Source organism: Micromys minutus, assembly GCF_963924665.1.
Source record: "Micromys minutus genome assembly, chromosome: 6".
Taxonomy (NCBI): domain Eukaryota; kingdom Metazoa; phylum Chordata; class Mammalia; order Rodentia; family Muridae; genus Micromys; species Micromys minutus.
The window spans coordinates 24,808,410-24,829,312 of record NC_137975.1 but is presented as its reverse complement, the minus strand read 5'-3'; the positions used below and the strand labels follow the sequence as shown (position 1 = coordinate 24,829,312).

General features: G+C 42.7%; 1 protein-coding gene across 2 annotated transcripts in view; it reads left to right on the top strand.

Annotated features, from left to right (window-relative positions):
* Window positions 1-12,118, top strand: part of MDM4 (MDM4 regulator of p53) — a 38,948-nt gene extending 26,830 nt beyond the window's left edge. Inside the window, exons 10-12 of one of the 2 annotated variants that reach the window (XR_013975067.1) lie at window positions 1,990-2,070; window positions 2,386-2,548; window positions 5,226-5,241. Coding sequence is in view for 1 of the 2 variants with exons in the window: in XM_080918570.1 (XP_080774696.1) it covers window positions 1,990-2,070; window positions 5,226-5,795 (651 nt within the window). In the remaining variant the exon portion in view is untranslated. Of the gene's footprint in view, window positions 1-1,989; window positions 2,071-2,385; window positions 2,549-5,225 lie in introns of both variants that reach the window. The other variant, XM_080918570.1, reaches the window with a different exon arrangement.
* The last annotated feature ends 8,785 nt before the right edge of the window (window positions 12,119-20,903 follow it).

Genomic DNA, 20,903 nt, shown 5'->3' with positions numbered 1-20,903 from the left:
CATTGTGGAGTGGTTCTTTTAGAAACTTCTGCTTGTAAGGCAAAACTCTAAATGACCCTAGCAGTTTCTGTTACAGGAGAAAAGAATTCTTGTGTTTAGAGAACTTTGGTAGCTTTATTACCACTTTATAATAAAATTGGAAAAAGCTAACTTTTAAAACCTATTTTAAAGTTAGCATGATTTTTCCCTATATTAAGAAGGGGGTTGGGGTTAGGGGGTAGGGGTTGGAGCTTTTGGTTTCTTATTCCTATGCCTGGTGGTTCACTGCCTCTTACTCTAGATCCAGAGGGTCTGATGCTCTCTTTTGTTCTCCTTGGGCACTATTCACATGACTAAAGCCACATGCACACACATAATTTAAAATAAGGAATTAGAGCTGGTTGTGGTGGTACACACCATTAATTCCAGCACGGGGGGGGGGGGGGGCAGAGGCAGGTGGGTGGGTCTCTTGAGTTTTTGGACAGCTTGTTCTACAGAGCTAGTTCCAGGACAGCCAGGGTTACACAGAGAAACCTTGTCATGAAAAAAACATAAAACAGTATCATGGTCTGAGCATACAATTAAAGTAGCAGCTTGGGTGTCAGAATGATTGGGCAGCAGAGCTAGTGCTTAGCACATAGACAGGCTTCAGTAATATTCATTATCATGTGTGAAACGTCATACACGACCCATTATTTTTGTGCACTAACTGAAGAAAGATCTTTAAAAAATGACACCGAGGGGCTAGAGAGCTGGTTTAGTGGTTAAGAACATTAGTTGCTCTTTCAGAGGGCACAGATTCAAATCCCATCTCACAACTGTCAGTAACTCTAGGATCTGACACCACACAGACACACATGCAGGCAAAACACTAATACACATACCAATAAACTACTGTAAGAAAAGCCACTGAATAAATGTAGCAGTAGATAAAGGTAGCCACAAAGAACAAATTTCTGGCTTAAATTGGACCGTCTCATTTATACAGGTTTTTATAGGCTTTTGTATTGCTTGCTATAAATATGTGTTGCACTCTCTAAACCAGTTATAAAGAACATTGGCAGGAATGTTAGTGACAAATATGAAGATGACAGTTCGGACATTTTTATATAAAAGAGTGGGTCTTAAAATACTTGAACTTTTGAGAGAAAATCAGAGTTTCTCTATTCAGCCCTGGCTAGCCCAGAACTCACAAAGATTCTCCTGCCTTTCACAAATTACAGGCCTGCACTATCATGCCTAGTTATTAACTATTTCTTGAGAAAGGAATGTTCTGTATCTTTATTTGATCTGGAACCCAATATGCAGACTAAGTAAGTAGGCCCTGCATTAATGGCAGTTTCTTGCCTTTCCCTACAACGTGTTGAGATTATGGGTCTGCACCACTATGCCTGAGTCTGTGTTCAAGACCATCCACATTTCTTTCTTTTTCCCCTCCTTTTCCTTTCCCTCCCCTCCTCTCCTCTTCTCCTCTCCTCTTCCCTCCCTTCCCCACTCTCTTTTTCTTTCCTTCTTCTGAGGCAGGATCTCACTGTTAGACCAGACTGGTCTGGAACTCGGGAATCTGTTTGCTTCTGCCTCCCACCTGCTGGGATTAAAGGTGTGCACTAGCACACTTGGCCAGCCTGTCACATAGCTTTCTTCTTGAATGTAAAGCTTCTTAGTGCTCCATTTCATTCCCTGTGGCCACTGTGCACAAGATAAAATTGCCTGTGTAGGAATTGCTGCTTTTACTTCTGGCAGTTATTTTCTCTGAAGCTATGAGTTTAGTTACCTCTTCCTGAATACAGAAGGTACTTGATAACCCTGTGGTTGCTTTTTGGTCATTTGTGCTACTATGTCAGCCATATGTGTATAGGATCAAGGTCTCACATTGCTGTTCTCTCCTTCAGTGGTAGTGTTGTGGGATGGAGTAGGTTGTATTGAAACTATTCATCACTTTTGCTCTCAGAGAAGCAGTGTCCTGTAAAGCTTGTTAGCATTTCTAATGAGGCCTCTGTTCCTTCACAGATGGTTGAAGTGGGAAAAGATGATGATCTTGAGGACTCCAAGTCCTTAAGTGATGATACTGATGTGGAAGTTACTTCTGAGGTAAAAGCTATTTTGCTGTGGCCATTTTTTAGCTGAATCCTAGTTCCTGTGCATCGCAAACTGCAATTTTTTACTGTTTCTGTCTGTTTTTCCTACTTATTAAGATGTATTGGGTTCTTTACATTTCATCTTCAGAAGTTTTTAATTGGAATTTGAGAAGATAAAAGAATAATTTGATCTAATATTTTTTCTACTTTGGAAAAAGATGATCAGTATCTCTGTTCCTGCTAACAACACTCTGGACAGGGCATGTGGGGATGGTTTGGTCTGGAAACACTTGATGTGAAGCATGAGGAGTTTCTTTTGAATCCCCAGAACCCATGGAGAGCAGGCTTGGGAATACATGTCTAAAATCCTGGTGCTCCTGTAGTAACAAAGAAGGTGGAGACAGAAGAATTCCTGGAGCTTACAGGCCAATTAGCCTGGCATATGCAGTAGCAAATGACAGGAACTTTGTCCCAAACAGGGCAGAAAAAAGGTGAAAAAACATACTTGAAGTTCCCCCTCTGACCTCCATGAGCATGCTGTGGCACACTTGTGGCTCAGTAGGCAAAGGTGCTTCCTGCCAAACCCTAACTTAACCACTTGAGTTTGCTCCTTGGACCCACAATGTACACACAAGCACAAATATACGCAAAAGACGCACAGTGTAGTAACAACACAAATTCTTTGGTTATCCAGCAGGATTGATGCAGAGTTGTTCAGAGTCGTCCTCCATTACTTATCCTACTTGAACAACTTTCTTATCTGAGGACAGATCTATAAGTTAATGTAGAAAAACAATTTATTAGCATCTGTTAAAAAGATGCAAATGATCGGGCCAGTGGTGGTGTACTCAGGAAGCAGAAGGAGGTGGATCTCTTTGAGTTCTAGGTCAGCCTGTTCCACAGAGCAAGTTCTAGGATCACCAGAGCTACACTGAAAGACTGTAGAAATCACAAACACCTACATCAAAAATCCACTCAAGTGAAACAGCTTAGTTTCCATAAAGTTAATATAAATGGAGGGTTGTTACTAAAGAAGAATTGATAATTCAGCTTTTAAGATCTTAAGTTTGTTACCAAGTGACAAATCTAAACCCAAGTGTATACTTTTCAGTTTTTTCTTCGTTTTTTAAATCAAGTTTTTTCTGTAGATTACTCACTGTGGGAATAGATGATAGTTCAACAAAAAGGTTATTTCACCATTTGCTGCTTGTGATAAAACTCTAGATTGTCCCTGGTGCTGATTTTCACCCTCTGTCCATCCCTACTGCTACTGACTATTGTGGTAATTCTTTGCAAAGATAAGTGGTAATAAAGTGGACTATAATTGGTCTGATAAATGTTCTTGACCATGATACAAATAGATAAATGTTCTCATCTTAACCAGCCTTCTTTGGCACTTGGGCACAGAAAAGCTATTAAGTAGATAGATGGTATGTCATCAAAAAGATGCCATTAGACTTAATAAGTCCTGTTATGTACTATAAAAAAGCGATGGCACTTAAACTTGTAAACTATCAATTATGACTTCCAAATCATTATAATGGTCTTTTGAGTATTTATATAGTATTTCAGACAAAATTGAAGGGTCCTAAACTGGTGAGTGTTGTAGTTTAACAAATGCTGTATGTCTTTTGCTTCTCTTTCTAGACACTTGAGTTATGACCTTTGACTTGCAGTGCTTGACCTTTGTCCTGTGCATCTACTATTTTTCTATTATTCTGATTAAACACCATGACCAAGACAACTTAGAAAGAAAGTAATTATACCTACAGTTCTGGATGGTTAGGTTAGAGCCTGTGATAGCAGAATGCGGGCACTCTGGCTTTCTTATGTAATATACTCAAGCAAGAAGCTGAGAGCTCACTGGGGAGGCAGGGAGGCTTTTGAAACCTCAGGCTGGCTCCCAGTTATACCTCTTCCAATAAGGCTATGTCTTAGTCACTGTTCTATTGTTCTGAAGAGACACCATGACCAAGGAACTCTTATCAAAGAAAACATTGAGGCTTGCTATAGTTTGAAAGGTTTAGTCCATTCTCAGTATAGTAGGGAGCAGAGTGGCATGCAGGCAGATATGCTGGAGAAGTAATTGAGAGTTTTTTTAAAAAAGATTTATTTATTATATATAAATACACTGTATCTGTCTTCAGACACACCAGAAGATTAGATCTCATTACAGATGTCTGTGAGCCACCAGGTATGTGGTTACTGGGATTTGAACTTAGGACCTCTGGAAGAGGAGTCAGTGCTCCTAACTGCTGAGCCATCTCTCCAGCCCCATAATTGAGAGTTCTAGATCTGGATCCTCAGGGTCAGAAAGAGGGACACTGAATCTGGCTTGGGCTTTTGAAAACCTCAAAGCCCACCTACAGTGATACACTTCCTCCAACAAGGCTACACCTTCTAATTCTTTCAAATAGTACCTTTCCCTGGTAACCAAACATTCAAATCTATGAGCCTTTGGGGCCATTCTCACTCAGCTCAGACTAACATAGGCTGTAACTCCTAATTGTTCCCAATAGTTCACTAACTGGGGACTAAGTATTTAAATGCTAGAGACTTACTTGTAGGGGATATTCATTCAGACTACCACATCCTGAAAGAAATGCAGTCTGCGTGTTACCAAATCATTGATTCTGTCAAAATTAGGTAATTTCAGATAACTACTTTGTAATTAAGCAAGGCATTTAAATTTCATTAAGTTGTAGTGTCATCTTTACCTTTTTTGTCTGTTTATTGATTGTGTATGAGGGTATGTGTATCTGCATGTGTATAATTGTGTATGTATATTTGCATGTACACCTGCATGCCAGAAGAGGGCATCAGATTCCATTGCAGATGGTTGTGAGCCACTATGTGGTTGCTGGGAATTGAACTCAGACCTCTGGAAGAGCAGCCAGTGTTCTCAGCTGCCACCCAGTGGTTAAGCGCATATAGGCTGCTCTTGCAAAGATTTTCTTCCTTGTGACTGTGAAATTTGTTCAGGTTTCAGGTTTGATCACTGGTATGGGGTGTCTTGACAAACACTTAGTGAAATGCAAATTTGGCCTGTCTTTTAAAAATTATTGTTTTGTCGTTGTTATTGTGGGGGATAGGGAACACACATTTGTCTCAGCATCTTCTTTACTATAATACTGACTGACTTCACTTAACCTCACTTAATCATTGTAGGATGAGTGGCAGTGTACGGAATGTAAGAAGTTTAATTCTCCAAGCAAGAGGTACTGTTTTCGTTGCTGGGCCTTGAGGAAGGATTGGTATTCGGATTGTTCTAAATTAACTCACTCTCTCTCTACATCTAATATCACTGCCATGCCTGAGAAGAAGGACAATGAAGGAATTGATGTCCCCGATTGTCGGAGAACCATTTCAGCTCCTGTTGTTAGGCCTAAAGATGGATATTTAAAGGAGGAAAAGCCCAGGTTCGACCCTTGCAACTCAGTGGAATTTTTGGATTTGGCTCATAGTTCTGAAAGCCAAGAGATCATCTCAAGCACAGGAGAACAAGCAGATATTTTTTCTGAGCAGAAAACGGAAACAGAAAGTATGGAAGATTTTCAGAATGTCTTGAAGCCATGTAGCTTATGTGAAAAAAGGCCTCGGGATGGGAACATTATTCATGGGAAGACGAGCCATCTGACGACCTGTTTCCACTGTGCCAGAAAACTGAAGAAGTCTGGGGCTTTGTGTCCTGCTTGTAAGAAAGAGATTCAGTTGGTTATTAAAGTTTTTATAGCATAGTTGAATCAGTTGCATAAAAATACTAGGAGGACCAGGTCATTTATCAAAAGATCAGTATTCTTAGAGGCAGGAGAAGAATAGCATCAATTTTGATGCTAGTCTGGGTCATATAATAAGACCTTGGTCTTTAAAGGTTCAGTATTGAGCATCTTTTATAAATGTGACCCATTGTATGTATTTATTTATATAAGCATATCTGGTATTTTAGATCAGTTTTGAGGGTTTCATTAATGAGAAGAACATAAATCACTTTGTTCTTCCAAATTATAAAACTGAGAGGGAATAATACCAGTACAAACATAATAATACATTCTTCTATTTACTTCCAAATTATTGCAAGAATAATACTTTAGTTGATTTATTCTCTACCCTGGTGTTATGTAATGTTCTTGAAGCATCAAAGTCTAAGGTAGTTGTTATTAAAAAATACTAGGGCTAACACTGAAGAGAACACATCTGATCAGTCACTCATGTAGTCAAGGATGACTTTAAGCTCCTGATCCCCTTGTCTACCACCCATGCACCTCTGCTTATGGGCTGTTCCATCATGCCCATCTGAAATCTTAGTTTTAGATCAAATAATGCAGGTGTACATCTCTTCACAGCCTTATTAGTTATCAGTTCTAAAAAAGAAAAGGCACAGACTTTGTAGCCAACACTTTGCATTTGTCTCTCAGAAGCTGGCTAGGTGTTTTGTATTTTGTGCTCCGGAGTTCACATTCTAAGGCATATAATAGAGCTTAAGCAAGTGGAGAGGAGGAGTGTAGCAGCTGTGGAAGGGAGGGAAACAAATTGATCTCTTCAGTTCTGCTTTGCCATTTTAGACCACATCAATTTAGTATAATGCCAATATATGAACTGAAGATCTTCAAACTGAATCCCTTATACCTGTTCTGTGATGTTTCCCCAGGGATATGAACACATCATTTTAAAGACCAAGTTCCTAGAAATATTGAACTTGAGGACAGTCTAGCTGTCTTGGCCTTCCTATGGCTCCTTCTGTTAGAAAGAGGGAGATACATGGTATCCAGTCCTGTTGTGTCATTATGTCCCTGCTGGCCCAGGACCACTGGGGCTCTTATGATTACTAAGGGAAGCTATGTTAGCCATGTTCTTGCATTAATTCCATGTTCTCTGTTTCATGTTCGACTAGTAGACCCAGCTTTATTAGATTCCCACGGGATTAGTTATCATAGTTACTCTTTAGTTGCTGTGACAAAGCACCAATGCAAAATATAAGAAAGCATTTAATTGGGATTGCTTTTGAGAGGGTTGGAACCCATGATGCCAGGAACAGCTGAGAGCTCACCTCTTGTTCTGCAAGTAGGCAGAGAAGAACCCTGGGAAACCCCAGGGCCTGCCCCTAGTGTCGGACTTGGTCTACTGTTTCCACCAGCTGGGGGCCAAGTATTCAAACTTATGAGCCTATGGTTTATATATTCTCATGTAAACCACCACATTCCACTCCCTAGTTACCATATTACAATGCAAAATGAATTTAGCCCAACCTCAAAACTCCTCATAGTCTATTTTTACTCTTGATGTAATTTAAAAGTCAAGTCAGTCTTTTCTGAACTTGTAGGCAGTCTCATAATGTAACCCCCTGAAAAAGCCAAAAAGAAAAAAGAAAGACCTAAATGATATGTTCCTAACATACAGTGGCACAGAATATACATTATTATTCCAAAAAGTTATATTTCAGAACTAGTGAGAAAATCCTGGACCAAAGCTAAACTGAAACCCAGCAGGGCAATTACAAGTCCTGTAACTCCATGTCTGGCGTCAGAAGGGTTAGAACTAACTTTTTGGATTTGTTGACTGCTACATATTTTGTCTGATTTCATTTCTTGTATACAGCTCTCCCTGGGAGATAACACATGGGTCTGATACCTCTAACATTCACATGCCCAGTGCAGCTCAGGTTTTACTTTCACAGCTTCATGTAGTGGCCTCTAGGGGCTGCTTCTTGCCCTCTCAGGGCCTTCATGCAGAAACTCCCCTACAACCCGTGTGTGACAGTAGTGACTCCTTAACTATGGAGGAAGATTCCATTCTGCTGCCTGCTTGGGATGGAGCCTGACCCTGAGTCTCCCAGCAGTATTCATGTATCCTTGCCTTTTAGGAGCAGAGAATTATTTAGGCCTCTTCCTTTTATAAGTTGGGAGCTTAACTGGGCAGGGTTTTTTTTTTCCTGGGTATCCCTCTCTTTATCTGGCCTTTCCTTGATGGAGATCTCTTTGAGAACAAGCCTTGGCTCCACCATTAACTTCCACCATTAACTTTCCTGTGCTCTTCTCTTCAAGTTTTTTTTTTTTTTTTTATTGTAGTCCTGCATAAAAAGAATTATTAATTACTGTGTTGCGGAGCCAGTATTAGGCTTTCTGGAAATCTCTGTCAAAGAAATTAGACTATTTTTACTTCAGGCTTTGGCAAATTCTTAGGACCAGGGGTAGAAGGCAGCCACATTCTTGGCCAAAAGATAACAAGAATAAGTCTTTAGCCAGTTGCTAATCATTGCTATACCCTGCAGCCTTGTGCTCTGGGCTTCCACAGATCATACTCTCAGCACTACTGTCTTCTAGGCTCCTACTGGGTCCATTAAGCTCTGCTTATGGCCTTGAACTCTTTCTTAGTCCAAAGTCTTCCTTATTCCTCCAAAAAAACCCCCATGGTCAGGTCTTTCACAGCAAAGGTCCACGTCCTGGTACCAGCTTCTGTGTCTTGGCTACATTCTTCAATTGCTGTGACAGAGCACCCTGACTAAGGCAAAGTATACAAGAAAGCATTTACTGGGTTCATGGTTTTCTAGGGTTTTAGTTCATGGTAGAAGAACAGTTGAGAGTTTACACTTTGATCTGCAAGTAGGAAGCAGAGAGAAAACTTCAAAGCCTTCACCTTATAACACCCCTCCCCAACAAAACCACATCTCCTAATCCTTTCCAAATAGTTCCTCCAACTGGGGACCAAATATTCCAACACGAGGGTAGGGGAGCATTCTCATTCAGACCACCAGTTTGCCAAGGAGCTCCTAGCCATGGCTTGTCATTGCCCCCTGTTGATAACTTTACTAGTTGTAGCACACTTAATACGATTTGCCTTTCCTCAGTGGCCAGGTTCTTGCTATTACAGATCTTCTGCTTTTATTGAAAATTCTGCAGCTCCTGTTGGGCTTGATATGCATTTTCTTTGAGGGACTGATAACAGACGTGCATATCCACATCTTCATCGTAGTGAGAAAAAGTAGCTCAGAGCAATCCTAACTGTCACCAGTCACAATCCCTACTTGAGAATAGACTATGATATCTGTAGCCCTGGACTCTAGTCATTTCCCACACATGGGTCTCCTGGTAAAACTGGGTCATGAGGATGTTTAATGCCAAGCACTACATTCAAAATAGGATACATTAATAGTATACCAGTTTCATTCTAATGCTTTTCTAAATCTTTTGGGGTAGAGTCTTGCTGTTTAGCCATGACTGGCCTGGGTCTTACCCTATGTCTCAGACTGGCCTCAGCTTTGCAGTGAACACTCTGCTTTTGCCTGGAGTGCTAGAATTCTAGGCATGTGATGACTAAATTTCTCAAATTTGCTTGTCATTTAAGTTTTTGTTATGCTATCTTGGACAAACAGTGCATAGCAGAGATGATAGATTGTTAGGGAAGTCTCTAGGCCCTCACTGTTGGTGCGTTCCTTACAGGGGCTTCATGGTCGTCGATGTGCTTCTGTTTACTACTGTGTCAGACAAGAAACTCAGAGCAAGGTGTTACTGCCTCCCTAGCCCATTTAGGATGTAGTAGATTGATGGTTGAGGGCTGGAACTGGTGGATTAGAGCTGCCAGACCGGCCTCTTACCTGCCACAAAATTGTATAATAGAACATTGTACTGCCAAGCATTTGTGACTATGTGAATATGTATTCATTATTTATGTATATTTAGATATATGTGATATTTTGCATGGTTTGAAAGAGTTTATTCTGAAAGCCAGGATCATTTGTAACCTTTGTGTGTCAGTTCAATGTAATGTTGGGGCCTTGAAAAGTTGATTGAGAAATTGGGGAACACTCCCAGTTCCCTAATGTTACCTGCTTAGTTCTCTTTAGAAAGGAAGACACTTTTGGATCAGCTGTTTGGCTGTTTTGTTCTGCTTCCATGATATTCTGTGAACCTCCATGGCTTTGGATACTGTGACTGTTATTTTCCCTTTAGCCCAAATTGTTGATTCATTCTATAGAATACTATTTTTTGATGCCTCTTAACATTTATGCATGTGCACGCTATCTAGATTGATGCTACCTTTGCTAAAAATGTCTTAAGATAAAGAGCTAGCTGTTTAGAACCTGCACTTCGAAGATAAAGAAACCTGGAAGCTGTCCTCAGTGCCAAAAGTAAAGTGTACAATGTTTACAGATGGTGGAAGTTTGCACTGCCATAGGGAATGGTGAGCTTGTGTCACCAGATTCCTTAGACTTATGAGTAGATAGTTACTGTTAAACCTGTGAGAAGAACTGTTGAGCTCTCTAAGGCTAAGCTGGTAATGAGCATATGAGATAGGTGGTTGGTTAAAGTGACTCTAGACCTAGTTTGGGTCTTTCTGTTGACAATTCTTCATGGTTTGCAGATACTATATGCTTTCTTTAGAGGAGCTGCCAGCCCTCCCCTCCTGTGAGAGTGTTTCGTAGACATTTTGAAAACTTTCGATGTAATGTGCAATCCCAAGTAATGCCATTATTGGTGAATGTAGCATTGTTAAACTCTTACTGTAAATTATTTCTGATCTTCCCTTGATAGCTTTAGTTTTTTTTGTTTTTGTTTTGTTTTTAGAGACATAGTCTCACTATTTGGTTGACCTAGAACTTGCTTTATGACTAGGCTGTCCCCAAACTCACGGAGATCTGCTTGTCTCTGCCTTTTTGCTGCAAGGCCCATCCTCAGTAATCTTCGGATGACTGATGTTACAGAAAGGGATCTCACATCCGTGGTGCTGCTTTCCCTGCTTATGTGTCTGCATAGGTGCCTCCTTCAGTCCCTGTAGGAGCACAGCACAGTAGAACTCCATTTCCTAAGCTGGAGGAGTCAGATATGCTAAGAGGACAAGTAGTTCTTTAGTGGTTTTTGAGCTCGACAGATGCTTTACTGATCAGCATTGTCTTGTGACTCTTGAGGGCCAATACAAGCATTTACTTTATTACCCAAAGGCGCTTTGTATTTTTAAACAGCAAGTACTTTGATGTGTGTAGACATTTCCCTTCCTTTTCCCTCCCTCCCTCCCTGTTGCTTTTATGTTATCCTAATTCTGAGTTAGCTGTGTTTGGACATTGCTTTTATGCCAGAGGCCATGTGTCACTTTTGGTGTTTAGAAGTGCAGTGTATTTAAATATGGTCCTTCTTCAAGCCTGTCCTGAGCAGTGTTGTGGGTACAGAGTGGACCATGAGCTCTGTTGGAGGAGGAAGCTGTGAGGGCACAGCTGTGGCCTGGCTTCCTTTGTGGAGGTGTTGGTTTGTTTGAGCACTAAAGAATTTGAGGTCTGTCTTCCCCTTCTTCCTGCCTATAGTTTTCACTTTTCCTTTCAGTAAGAACCACTCCCTTAAGAGAAAACAGGAGATGCTATGCTCTTGGCCTTCTTAGCCAGCAGCTTTTGTCCTACTCTGGAAGTGTAGGCTACAGTTTTTCTCACCTGGAAAGCCAACACACACACACCTACCCATTTCTACCTCAGTTTGTTGTGGAGACTATGGAGGAGCAACTCTTAAGTTCTGACTGCCTTGAAGATGGAGGAACTAGTTAGTGGTCTTGGCCAACTATGCTCTGAGGTTTATGTTGAGAATCCTTTATGTTCTGGAAGTGAGTGCAGTTCTCCTTGCTGCCTGCTGAGTAGAACCTGTGTCTCTTGCTTTAAGTCTGTGCCCATCTGCCTATCCTTTCCTTGACACTAGGCTCTTGATTAGGAAGTTATCTCCAGATGCTCTGAGAAGCACATGTAAATTTAGATAGCACATTCTACCCTGATGAAACTTCCTTGCTGTGGTCTGGCTGTATAGGAATTCATTCTGTGTACCCTTGAGTAGGTGGCATAAGATGCTCTGCTGGTGTGCAGAGAGGCAGTTTCCTGACATTCCCAGTCTGGTACTTGCCAGTGCAGTAGATTGGGTAGTAAACCGAGAAGAATGGCAGCTTACTAATGAGGCCAGAGAAATGATTCTGTGTGTCTTTGTGTAACTTTTTACGGTGCCCCTTAATAGCCCTATACCCGGTGTTTGCACTATGTAATGCTTCTGATGCCTTTTTATTGTGTTTTGTGTGATTAAACAGTTTTTATTTCATTGTGTGTTGTCATTATTGGAAATAAGTGATTTTGTTTATGTACAGCTAACCCATTTTCTGTTATGTTTGGCATGATTTGGGGAAGTGATTAAAGTCAGTGGCAACTTTTCCTCAAGTTGCCTATTAGAGTAATTGTATTCATTTCTGCTTCCCATGTCTGAAAGAAACTAAACATCTGCAGCGTAATATTAAAAGCGGAGCTTACTGTATTTTCAAGTCAGGATTAGTGCAAAGTGTTTGTCATGAAACATACTGATCATGTATGTCCCCCGTGTCTCCTGAAGTGTCCAGCAGTGAGTGACTCATGAAGCTTAGGAGAGTAGAGTTCTTGGAAAGTTAATGAAATGTATGGAAGCTCTTTATAAATAGTGTGTTTGTTTGTTTGTAGGCAAGGTCTCACTCTATAGCCTTGGTTGGCCCAGAACTTGATATGTATCTGGTCTCCAGTTCACAGAGATCTGCCTGCCTCTGTCTCTGTCTCTCAAGTGCTGGAATGAAAGGTATGTGCCATCCCATCTGGTGTAAATGATTTATATTGAATTTCAGGGCCTTCATCCCATGGTCCTTGGATCCTGTTCTTTGGAGGGATAGCTTGATTGTGCGTATGCCATTCAAGAGGCAGTTCACCTAAACAGCACCAAAATCACTTCTCCAACCTTTGGTGGGCATGGGCTGCCATATGATTGATACTCATGGTCATGTATGGTACACCTTTGGGCACTGTTCACAGACTGTCAAATGAATACTGTCATCTGAGTGTGTGCAGTTCTACCTGTGTGAACCGAGCTCACCTGTGTGAGCCTGCTGCTGGACACAGTGGGGGTGGCACTTTAAAGTGGGACCTGAGCCAGAGGAGCAATAGACTGACATCAGTTCCGATGCTTTCATTTTGGCAACCTTTTCACATTTTGTGACCTCATCAAGGTGCTTTTGGTTTTGGAGTAGAAAGGTCTGCTTATGTAGCCCAGGCTAACCCTAGCCTTACATAACTTTTTATTACATAGTTACATAACTTGTGATCCTCCTGCCTCAGCCTCAGGTCCTTTGATTACAGGTATGCACCACCATTCCCAGCTCTTTTTTAAGTTACTTTGTAATTTGAGAGCTTTGCCTAACATTTTATTTACTGAGGTTTACACTCTGCTCTGTCTGAGCTGACAGTGCCAAAGGTTGAAGAGTCATGTTTGTGATGCTAGAGGGAGAGTAAGCTGAGTCTAGTACCAGACTTGCATAATTTGTTAGATTCTAAGTCAGTGTCCCCCCCATCTGTAAAACACAATGAATGCATAAATAGGAATATTTAATGGTACTGTAGTTTGAGGATATGGGAATAATTTTAACTGTCATATTCTCAGTCCCATATTCATGATTAGTTGAATTCAAAATAAATTTATCCAGTAAATATTAAACTTAGTGGGGACACCTCAATGACTGTGGAAGCTGCCTTCAAGCTAGCTGCCATTTAAGGATGGAACTAGGATGAAAGCTAAACTTGTCATTGACCAAGGAGGTGGTAGTGAGAGAGTGACGAAGGTGGGAATGCTTGTTTGGTGAATGTGCACGAGGATGGAGCCAGGGAGCTGGAGAGCTGAGGCGGAGGGTTGGATGCCAGGCTAGTACGTGAATCCACATGCTGATCCATGTTTGCACTTATGAGGACATTGTGTTGCTCTGCAGACGAATGCTGTAGAGCAGAAAAGACCATATGGCTGTGAAAGGCTGGAGCCGGAAATAACTGTCATTCCCAAGCTGATGGCCTGGAGAGACCAACTTGGTGTCTGTTATCCACGAGATGTTAAAGGTGTGAAGACATTAGATATGTGTCCAAGGCACCAAGAAATGCAGTCAGTGACTTGACTTGGTATGTTTGAGACGGTTGAGTTTGGGAAAAGATACGGTGGAGAACACAGCCAATTTAGGAATGGGTATGGAGTGAGCAAAAGGAATGCCAGCTGCTGGGATGACTGGTTCCCACTCATCAGAATTAGGAGTGAAGCCAGCTGTGGTGGGACATGCCTTTAGTTTTAGTTATTGGGAAGCACAAGCAGGCAGAATTCTGAGTACCAGGCTAGTGAGGGTTACACAGTAAAACTCTGTCTCAAAAATAACTTTTAAAAAAGATGAATAAAAACCTACATCCACCCCTGGTGTGCACCTTTAACCTCTCCGCCCTGGGGAAGCAAAGGTAGGACTGAAAGTTGAAGGCCAGTGTTGGCTACATGGGGAGACCAACAATAAGTAGAGAGAAGAGATTGTGGTGGTGTTGAGAGAGGGGAAAAGTGGGGCTTATAAAGAGATGGCTCAGTGGTTAACACTGTATACTTCCCTTCAGAGGCCCTGTGTTTGGGTCTCAGCCCCCATGTAAGGTGACTCACCTCACTGATACTCTGGGCTCCAATGCCTCTGGCCTCAGTAACACTTGCACATGATTAAAAATTCCTTTTAGCTGGGTTGTGGTGATGCATACCTTTAATCCATCTGGGAGGCAGAAGCTGCCCTTTGTGAGTTCAAGGCCAGCCTGATATACAGGCAGAGTTCCAGGACACCAGGGCTTCCCAGAGAATCTATCTCAGGAACAACAACAATTAACCCACAGAGAACATGTCAGCAGAGCAACTACTTGTTTTAGGTTTAGGGTACAGTTTGTAAAAAGATGTCTTTTAGGCTAACATGACCTTGTCATAACTTGATCATCTTCATTTTGCAAAGACAGGAAAGGATACCTGACCTATGACCTTGTCTGACCTCATTCTGGGGCTTTATCCTTCAACCTTTGGGGGAAAAAATCATTAGTGGGCATTAAACCAAGCATTTGAGTTGTAGAGGCTTTAAACTTCTGCCCTAATTGGGAGTCTAAGTTCTTGCAAAATGGGCATGCACCCGTGGTGTTGCGGAATGCACATTACATTGGTAAATTGCCATATACTGTTTAAGCTTCAGTGGGAGTAAGGAGACCCTCCCTTGTTTCCTCTAAAATCCTTGTCCTGGCAGAATTGGCCCCTAACTTGTAACAAAGAGGGTGGAACAGCTGAGCATGCTTGCAGCTAACCATCAGTCTGAACTCAGGGATCCCAATGAGGTTGCTAAAGAAAGGACCCAAGGAGCTGAAAGGGGTTGCAGCCTCATGGGAAGATAACATTATCAACCAACCAAACCCTTCAAAACTCCCATGGAGTAAAACACCAACCTCTGTGCGCACTTTGAGAGATCTATTAATCCAGTTGCATATGTAGCTGAAGATAACAGTGTCTGACATCAATGTGAGAAGAGGCTTTTGTTCCAGAGAGGGCACGTTGTCCCTGTGCAGGGGCATGACAAGGCAGTGTGTGGAGAGGGGGATCAGAAGGGAGTGCACCTTTGTGAAGGCAGCTGGAGGGGGAGAGGAGCAGGGCAGGGCAAAGGGATAACATCTCAAATGTAAATACAGAGTATCTAATAAAAAAAAAAGAAAACAAAAACAGGATGGAAAACTGTAAGCACCTAAGAGTCGTAATTATTATGCTGGGCTAGAGAGTTGTCTCAGGTGTTAGGAACACTTGATGCTCTTCTCCAGAGTCTGATTTCAGTTCCCAGGACTCAGGGCTGGCAGCCTGGTAGCCCACAACTGCCTGTAACTCTTGCTCCAGGGCATCTAGCATCTCTGGCTTCCTCAGGCACCTCACTCACATGCACATGCACACCACCCCTGCATGATTAGCCTTTTTTTTTTTTTTTTTTTTTTTTTTGAGATGGTTTCTTTGTGTAGTCTTTGCTGTCCTGTAGATCAGGCTGAGCTCGAACTCCTTGATCTACCTGCCTCTGCCTCCCAAGTGCTGGGATCAAAGGCCTGCACCACTACACTTGGTCATACAATTAGCTCTTAAAATGAGCATTGCCTGTGTCCTTGAGAATAGCTAGAAAATAAATTATTTCCAATCAAGGTTATTTTTATCCCATAATGGAAAGCTTCCTACAGGAGCAAGAAGAAGACATATGCTCATCTGAGGAGAGGACAACTCCTGTCTCTCTCTCTCTCTGCCTCCTCTGCTCCTGTGGGCTCTCTCTCTCTCTCTCTCTCTCTCTCTCTCTCTCTCTCTCTCTCTCTCCACTGCACTTGGATTTGATCATGGTTCATTCTCTGTCTTCTCTTTGCTACTGGCTGTTTTGTAATACGTGTGTGTGTGTGTGTGTGTGTGTGTGTGTGTGTGTGTGTGTGTGTGGTATGTATGTGCATGTCTGTACCACTTGCATACATTGCTCATAGGAGCCGGAAGAGGGAGTTGGATCTCCTGGAACTGGATTTATGGACAGTTGCAAGCTGTCATGTAAGTGCTGAAATTTGAAAATTGAACCCAGGTCCTCTAAAAGAGCAGCCAGTATGCTTAACCCCTTAACCCCCGAGCATCTCTCCAGCCCCATTGCTTTGTACTTGTGTGTGTGTGTGTGTGTGTGTGTGTGTGTGTGTGTGAGAGAGAGAGAGAGAGAGGGAGGGAGGGAGAGAGAGAGAGGGAGGGAGAGAGGGAGAGAGAGGACAAGGTCTTTCTACATAGTTCTGGCCATCCTGGAGCTCACCTGTATACACCATGATGGCCTTAACCTCAAAGATTTATCTGTCCCTGCCTCCTGAGTGCCTGGTCATCACCAAGCCTGGCAGAACTTTGTACTTTTGTTGGCTGGTGTGTACTTAATAAATATCAGAATCTAAGACATGGGTGTTGTGATCATTTTCTGGATTGTATAAAACAGTTTGAAATACTATCTACCACTTTGTGAAAACTTTGACATGAAGTCTGACTTGCCAGTTTACTGGGTGACCTGAGGCAAATCATTTAATGTCTAACCTGCAGCTCCTGGTTTATACAGTAGGCACACTGGACAAATGAGGTACTTGCTGAGATGCTTGGCTGTGGTCTTCACCGGCGGGCATAGCCTTGGTCTTCCACTAGAGGGCACTAGTAACCTGAAAATTTTAGGAAGTTCCTTCTCTCAATAGAGTTGTAGATAGATAATCCTAGGTTCAAGTCTTTAAATATCGACGGTCATGGTGTTTGAGGGATCTTGGTAAGATTCTTCTAAAGTCCACCAACATAGCCTTAAGTAAAAAAACACGTGATACAAAGAACATTGCATTTTTATTTTGTCAGCATTTACTGTTTCCTCTCTATCTCAAGCCTGCCCTAACCCACCTACAAATGTCTTCTCTCAGTGATAACCTATAACAGTTCTTTGTTCCCAGCTTATCCAGATGCTCTTTCCATCCTCTGATGTATATTCCCCTTTGTCTCCCCACAGTGGCAGCTTTTATCCCAGCAGGCAAAGGGGCAACATTCTGTTCCTAAACTCTGTAAAGCCTTAGATGTCTCCTGAACTGCTCTGGGAGGTCTAGTAATCCACAAATGTTCACCACAGAAAGCCTTGTCCCCCTGAAAAAACTTTCCCATGAGTTGGGTGACACCTAAAAGTTGAGACTAACACCACCAACCACCATAGCCTCCCCCAAATATCACAGACTGCAGGAGAACAGTGTGTGACAGACTTTGGTGTGCATCATATATGACTGCTCTTTCAGAGGACCTGGGTTCAGTTCCTAGCACCCACATGGCAGCTCACAACTATGTACATAATTTCTGTTCCAGGGGACCTGACACTAACAAAGACACAAGCAGTCAAATCACCAATGTACATAAAAATAAAATAAAAAATTGAAATCTATCTTAGGTTAATCTGGTGGGAAGGAAATGCAGCTCTAGGTTAGCTCACCACTGTCCCAGAGAAGTGCCCTAAAGTAAGCCAGAAGGAAGTGCCAAGCACATTCTAGGACCATGGAACCACAGGATACTTAGGTGAGATGGCTCTGCAGAAAGCAGTACCAATCCCTTATTGTTTAGAGGACAGAAGTGGCACCGCCAGAACAAAAGCTTCATTAATATCAGATTTATCTCATATTTAAAGATGTATTTTTATGTGTATGGCTGTTTTGCCTGTTCCATATGCTTGCAGTGACAGTAGAGGCCAAAAGAGGGCAGTGGAGCCCTCATAACTGGAGTTACAGAGTGTTGTTAGCTACTCTGTGTGTGTGTGTGTGTGTGTGTGTCCCTGAGCTCATGAGCATGCACCAGAAACTGAATCTGGGAACCCTGTAAGAGCAACGGGTGCTCTTAGCCGCTGGGCCTTGTCTGTAGCCCCACGTCAATCATTCTAGCAGCATTAAGATTCAGGTCTGTGGGCAAGCATGCCACATCTCCCTTTTACTGTCCTCATGGTTTCTAAGGCTTGTGTGTTAGTGCATGTCAAGTGTCTGCTTTGCACTTGGGGGTATAGCACAGTGGTAGAACACTTGCTTAGCACTGTGTATGGCCTTGGGTTCTATCTCCAACACCAGAAAGACGATATATCATAATTATCTCATGACCATAACAATTCTGAAAGAAACAGTGTTAGAGAAACGAGGCATTATTCTCATTTTACATAGGAATGGGGCAGTTAAATAAGTGGTGTGCAATGGCCTGGGGTTATACATACCGGATAGAGGGTTTGCCTGGCTTTCATGAAGCATGGCTCCACTCCTCAAAAGCCAGTATGCCAGGTTCAGTATGTCTTACATATGATCTCAGCCCTCAGAAGGTGTAGCCAGAATCAGCTCAAGTTATCCTTGGCTGTTCTGGAGTATGGGATAAATGAGATCTTGTTTCAAAAGAGGAGAGAGAAAAGTTACCACCGTTTCATTTAAATCAGTGTTTTACCAGGAGTGCTAGTGGGATTTTGAATGGAATAAATTGTTAAATTGTGTGCATATGAATGGGGGGGGAAGCAGAGAGAGGGGGAGGGAGGGAGACAGGAAGGGAAAGAGAGAAAGAAGGAGGGAGGGAGGAGGGGGGAAAGAGTGGGAGAGAGAGAGAGAATGAGAGAATCTCTACTGAAGCATCTTTGGGCCCTCACAGCAACCTTTTTCCAGATGCCCCCAGGGTCAGGTAGTAGTGGCCTAGTGGCCTTTCTCTGCTGAGTGTCACTGATGTAGGTGTTTGGACATGCTGGAGACTAGCATGTAAACTCGCTTTCCTGGCTTGGGTACTTTTATATTAGTAAAGGCCACGGATGGACACAGGAGCAAGATGAGGAAGAAGAACCCAGAATCGAGCATGATCCCAGAAGGGGTTGGACTCTAGGACTATCCTGGCCATGTCACTGGTAAAACCTGGAGCATGGTACAGGAGGGACTGGCGTAAGCTAGACAGCCACGCCTATATCAAGAATACCTCTTACCTAACTCCAGCCAGGAATGTTACTGGTGCTGATGGAGGGCCTTGTTGCCTGCTTGTCTCATGTTCAAGAGAATATGCAAAGACAGATTTTCCTAGGAAACCTCTGTTCTTAATAATAATAATATATAATATAAAAGATCTAAAAACCAAAAGGCAGACCAATACAAAAATGGCTGTCAGAATCTGTGGACTATCCTGTGACCTGTGGGTCAGGTGAGGGCTAGGCCCATCTCAATGTGCCCACTGTTCTGGTAGCAGAAGGGAAGCGATGCTTTTGGTGTCTTGCATTCCCTACAACCCTGCAAGGCAGATTGCAATGTATACCAGAAGGAACTGGAGGACACCGTCTACACTGGCTGCTGGTCAGAGGAGAGACCCTCAACCACAAGATTATTTTCCTTGCTACTTCATAACTGCAATTTTCTACTGTTATGAATCATGATATACATATCCGATATGTGTCAGGGTCGTGACCCACAGGTTGAGAACCAGCGCTCCAGCGCTTGTCTTTGATTGTGGTACAAACAGCTCAAGCCCTGGCAACAGACCCTTAGCCAAATCCAGTCATTCTATCCTGGAGTGTAGGAACCCAGAAAGAAGTCATCCAGGTCCATGTTCCCCAGGGGCCTTTGCCTTGATTCATAACATCGACAGTTTATGAGATAAAGCAGCTTTTATTCTCTCAGCCAGAGTCCCTGCACCAAAAAGCTTACCAGAGCACAAGCTCTGAGACCACACACAGCCATAGAACACAGGATGTAGAATGGTTCTGGAAGCCAGCACCGGGAAAGCACCAGGAAAGGAGCTTGGCTGACTTCCCTTCATCCCCATTCTGGCGTCCCCAGGAGTTCAGTGTGTAGTCCAGCTGACCTCCAGCTCTGCCTGCCTCTGGCTGCCTCTGCCTCCCAAGTGCTGGGATCAAAGGCATGGCCACTACATCCATCTTTCTATACTGTGGCCACCACCACGTCACACAACAGCAGTGGGCGGTGGCAGGGTGTGTGTGTGTGTGTGTGTGTGTGTGTAGGGTGGGGGTATCTGTTAGACTGTCCCTTGATCGTCTGCTACACAGAGATGAAATTTGGTCTCCTGTATTGTTAGGTCAGTTGTTGATAGCTCTGATTGAAAAACTCGGGTGAACCCAGGATTTCATACCAGACGACACACCATGTCCCTACTTTGAACACCACAAGGGCTTACATTTTTTAGACTTATTCCTTTTGTTTTTTGTGTGTGTTTGCCTGCTGTGAATGAATGTGCATCCTGTGCATGCCTGGTGCCCTCACAGCTCACAGAGGGCATTAGACCCCCTGAAACTGTAAGCCTCTGTGGGGGCTGGGAACTTGATATGGGTCCTCTACAAGTGCTCTTAACCACCGAGCCAACTCTCTAGCCCCTGGCTTGTTAGTTTGTTTTTAGTGTGAAGCTTTACCAAATTCAGGCTCTCATGGTTCTGTGACAAGCACTTTAACGACTGACTTCTTTCCTCGGCCCGCACAAGCATAATTTCCAGTGAGGTCAGATTCTCTGAAGATCACTTAGC